Source organism: Scylla paramamosain, chromosome 17 (genome assembly GCF_035594125.1).
Source record: "Scylla paramamosain isolate STU-SP2022 chromosome 17, ASM3559412v1, whole genome shotgun sequence".
NCBI lineage: Eukaryota > Metazoa > Arthropoda > Malacostraca > Decapoda > Portunidae > Scylla > Scylla paramamosain.
The window spans coordinates 21,631,087-21,636,199 of NC_087167.1; the positions used below are offsets into that span (position 1 = coordinate 21,631,087).

At 42.8% G+C, this 5,113-nt stretch overlaps 1 protein-coding gene across 1 annotated transcript; it reads left to right on the forward strand.

Moving 5' to 3' along the window:
* Positions 1 to 3,796: 3,796 nt before the first annotated feature.
* Positions 3,797 to 4,868, forward strand: LOC135108632 (RB-associated KRAB zinc finger protein-like). Its single transcript, XM_064019790.1, has 2 exons — positions 3,797 to 4,362; positions 4,613 to 4,868. Exons 1-2 carry the CDS (start codon positions 3,797 to 3,799, stop codon positions 4,866 to 4,868), a joined length of 822 nt encoding a protein of 273 aa, XP_063875860.1.
* Positions 4,869 to 5,113: the final 245 nt, after the last annotated feature.

The following is a 5,113-nucleotide window of genomic DNA, read 5'->3' on the forward strand; positions in this document are numbered from 1 at the left end:
GTCACTTACTTTTCATGAAGATGCTTTGAGTACATCAAGTAACCCCACCGAGTTTTGGTGTTCATTACTAAAACTTAAGACTAGTGATGGAACACCTGTGTTTTCAAATCTAGCTGAGTTAATGGTAAATTTGTTAGTTCTACCACATTCATCAGCTGCAGTGGAGAGATTTTTTTTCACAAGTAAAATTAATAAAGACAGACCTAAGAAATAGACTGAACACAGAGTCAATAAATGCACTTTTGTTAAGTAAAGGTGACGGGGGAGCAGTTCCATGCTATGAATGGGAGCCAAGTTCCTTGATGATAAGAGAAATAGCTAGCCGGACCGCCCGGCCACTTTCTTTCCTGTAATTTTTCTGTGTTTCTCCCCTACTTTGTAACCCCCTCCCCCCCCCCTTTGACTATTGTATATCTTGTTCCCCATTTTTTCATGTAACTTTCTTTAATAAACTGAAACTGAAACTGATGATAAGATCTGCTCAAAATGTGTTCAGTGAGGCTAAGCTTCATAGGCAGAAAAAGAAAGTCTGCGTTTGTAGTTTTATCTTTTTTTATTTATTTATTTTTTTTAATTAAGGTTATCAGATATTCATATTTTGTACTTTGTAGTATTAATGTAGCCTAAGTTAGAGAATAAGTTGTGGAGGCTATCCAAATACAGCCTGCCATTGAAGGTATTAACAAATCTGTGTTCAATTGTAGTAGTCTACTGGCATCATTTTTTTTCTAATAAAGTGCACTTATACATAAATATAATGTTTTGGAAGACCCAATCAAAGGGCTTATATTAATGCTCCAAATGTGTAGTGAACAACATTTCTCCACCACTAGGCAGCAGTAAGCAGCTTGGCTGCCAACCGTATGATGTCTATGACACCATGGTAAGAAATAATTTACTTGTAATCATAGTTTTCATGAACTATAGGGCATATCGTAAAGAAAACAATATTGGGTACTTTTTGGATACCATTTTGCATTGTATGCATACGTTTTGTATATTTTGGATACGTTTTTGGATACGTTTATATTTTTCTCACTTGCAACACTGTTGCTACTCGCTAGTGTGTTGTGAGCAGGCGTTGGGCTGGTGTGTGAGTGTGGCTGTGGTCGCGGATAACTCAAGCAGACCAAAGTAAGCGAGTTTTGATGAAATATTTGATGTTGATGATGTTGCATCATGGAATTACTGTTACCTGTTTTTTCATCACACACACACACCTCTCTCTCTCTCTCTCTCTCTCTCTCTCTCTCTCTCTCTCTCTCTCTCTCTCTCTCTCTCTCTCTCTCTCTCTCTCTCTCTCTCTCTCTCTCTCTCTCTATATATATATATATATATATATATATATATATATATATATATATATATATATATATATATATATATATATATATATATATATATATATATATATATATATATATATATATATATATATATATATATATATATATATATAACGTAAATTCTGCTGTATTTGGAAAGTGGCAGTTTTGCATAATATTTGGGATAATTACATATGTACGATAATTTTACCAGAAGTACAATAATTTCAACCTCTGTAGTACGATAATATGGCCAAAACAATCTGGCAACGCTGAACTGTACGAGCCTAACAGAATCTCATGGCGTCCCGAAGGAAGGTTTGAAATTGCACGTGTAGACACTGACTAAAAAACACCAAAATTCACATGAACGCAGCGCCCACACCAAAATTACTAGTAGAAGTGAGGGGAAGGAAGTCCAGGTGAGTGTGTCTGGCCAAAAATCGCTTTAAAATGGCAAGAATGGACGGTGTTACCACCACAAGAAACAGAAGAGGAGGGAGCGGTGTGTTTAGGGAGAACTTCAGGGATCTGGTGTGTTTGGATTTTGGTTAATGTGTAGAATATCTGCTCCTGCCTCAGCCTAACCTTCAAGTTTATATCTGACATATAAAGGGTCACTGGCAGAAGGCTGGCTGATAAGTACTCTAGGGGAGGGCGGGGGGACGGGACAGCAAACTTCTTATTTCCCCACCGAGGGAGGAAGTTGCGGAAAGAGGAAAAGACGGGAGATGTTTGGACTCACTCACCTGAATGGCTACAAAATTCTTGACATATGAATAGACAGGTAGAGGTTATTTCAGATGAATGTAAGGGCAGCGCGGATCTGGAGGTGCGCCAAACCTTACGGTATTTTACTGTTTCCCCAGTATTAACGTGGCTTTCCTTACCCTTCTTATCAGAGAAGGGCACTGGTCTACCCTGGTGAGGGGGTGTTCGTTCGTGCGTGTGTATGTCACATGTGTTGGCAAGCGTGAAATTGTTCACGGTGATTGGTTCCTATGTTTAAGAATGCAGCTGCTGTCCAATTAAAACATGAGGGATTAATTTAGCCAATGACAGCGCTTTACTTCATCCTGAGGAGGGAGAAGCGCTCAATTTGAAATATTTGAGTTAGTGCGAGGAAGAAGTCTGTCCGCGGTGGGTGTTGCTGCCAATATTTCCAGCGCATCGCCACATTTTGTGAAGAGAAACAAGGTGACCACTTCTTATTCATTTCTCTGCCTTGCCAGTTAAGTTAGGTGACTTTAGTTAGGTTAGGTTAAGTTAGTTTAGTTTGGTTAGTGTGGTTAGGTTTGGTTGTTAGGTTTGGTTAGGTTAGGTTAGGTAGTTTAGTTAGGTTGAATTAGTTTGGATAGGTTTTATTTGGCTAGGTTAGGTTAATTTAGTTAGGTTATGTTAGTTAGGTTAAGTTAGGTTAGGTTAAGTTAGTTTGGTTAGGTTAAGTTAGTCTTGGTTAGGTTAGGTTAAGTTAGGTTTGGTTAGGTTAGGTTAGCTACTTTAGTTAGGTTAAGTTAGCTAGTTTGGTTAGGCCTGTAAGGTGGAGGTTGAGCGGAATGATGTCGCTTTCCTCCGGAGTGGTGAATCTGCTCCACCCGGATCCTCGTTGCTGGATCCACTTGTTGCGGTGGATTGTTACCCTCTAATTTAATTCATTCCCATCACCACTAACCTTGCTGTTGGAATGACAGTTCCCCACAAACACTCGATTTAAATTCAAATTATGTTGAAAGGCCGGGGGCAAATGTGACATTTTTTTTTTTCCTTCACCTCAGTTAAATTGTCTGTGTGCATGATTTGGTTAGCCTTAGATGTTAATGAGTTAGGTATTCTGTACACAGCATTAATACTGTGATAACATTTTGAACAGTAAGTATTCTGTACACAGCATTAATACTGTGATAACATTTTGAACAGTAAGTATTCTGTACACAGCATTAATACTGTGATAACATTTTGAACAGTAAGTATTCTGTACACAGCATTAATACTGTGATAACATTTTGAACAGTAAGTATTCTGCACACAGCATTAATACTGTGATAACATTTTGAACAGTAAGTATTCTGTACACAGCATTAATACTGTGATAACATTTTCAACAAGTATACCGGGGAAAAACTGTTTGTGTCCTTCATGACCCAGTGAAGTGTGGGTGGGTGACCCAACTTTGGGCTGTGACCCAAGGGTTAAGAACCACTGACCCAAGGTGATGCACTCTCCCAGGCACTTGCTGTGAGAGAGAGGGGAGACCTGTGCACCGCTGTGCTGCACTGTGCTTGGATGTCCCTGGTTCACTCCTGAGGCTGTACCATTCTTGCCCCTATTGTGAGTATGTCTCTGTGTGTGTGTGTGTGTGTGTGTGTGTGTGTGTGTGTGTGTGTGTGTAGCTGACAATTACTGAAGGGTTTGTGACTTGACCCGTCCCACAAGTGACAAAGACGGCATCACATTGGTCAGTGCTTGCAGAAATGGCTCTTTCTGAGACGTGGGTACAGTTTGTAATGGCCGCCACTCTTCCCTGCTCCACAGACCAGGCCAGCATCCAGGCCGCCGCCCTGCCTGGCACTGACGGCTGTCTGGCCTCCCCGAGGGTCCCTGCAGGACTGGAAGCGGCGTGTGCTGGCGGGAGTGGTGCTGCGGTGGAGGTCGTGAGGCCGGGCAGCAGCATGAGCGGTCGGCGGCGGCGGCAACAGCAGCAGCAGCAGCAGCAGCCAGCCTCAGGTGTGGGGAGGCACAGGCGTGGTGGCAAGAATCATCTGGAGGCAGGCAGCTCTGTCCACAGAGGAGAGAGCAAGTTTGAGTGCCAGCAGTGTGACAACACTTTTGTATCCAGACAAGGCCTTAAGTACCACATCCTGACACACAGTGGTGTTAGAAATTATGAGTGTGGTGAGTGTGGCAGGAAATTTACCCAAAAGAGTCACCTCACCACACATACCCTGACACACAGTGGTGTTAGAAATTATGAGTGTGATGAGTGTGGGAAGAAATTTATCAGAAAGTCTACCCTCACCAGACACACCCTGACACAGTGGTATTAGAAATTATGAGTGTGATGAGTGTGGGAAGAAATTTACCCGCAAGTCTCACCTCACCAGACACACCCTGACACACAGTGGTGTTAGAAATTATGAGTGTGATGAGTGTGGGAAGAAATTTACCCAGAAGTCTTCCCTCACCACACACACCCTGACACACAGTGGTGTTAGAAATTATGAGTGTGATGAGTGTGGGAAGAAATTTACCCATAAGTCTTACCTCACCACACACACCCTGACACACAGTGGTGTTAAAAATTATGAGTGTGATGAGTGTGGGAAGAAATTTACCCGCAAGTCTTCCCTTAACACACACACCCTGACACACAGTGGTGTTAAAAATTATGAGTGTGATGAGTGTGGGAAGAAATTTACCACCATTTCTCATCTCAATCAACACGCCTTCAGACACACTGGGGTGACGGAGTTCGAGTGTGATGTTTGTGGCAAGTGTTTCAAGACAAAGGGTGATATTGCCAAGCACGTGAAGATCCACTTCTGAGGTGGTGGTGTGTGGACACATGGGGCCACACCTGTACCTGTGGTGGTGGTGGTGGTGGTGGTGGTGGTTGCCGTGCCTGTGAGGGAGTCATGGCCCCAGCAGTTTTGTGTGGTGGTGGTGGTGGTGGTGGTGTGGTGGTGTGGGGGAGTCATGGCCCCAGCAGTTTTGTGTGGTGGTGGTGGTGGTGGTGTGGGGGAGTCATGGCCCCAGCATTTGTTTTGTTGGCAGTGCAGGTGTGACTTTCA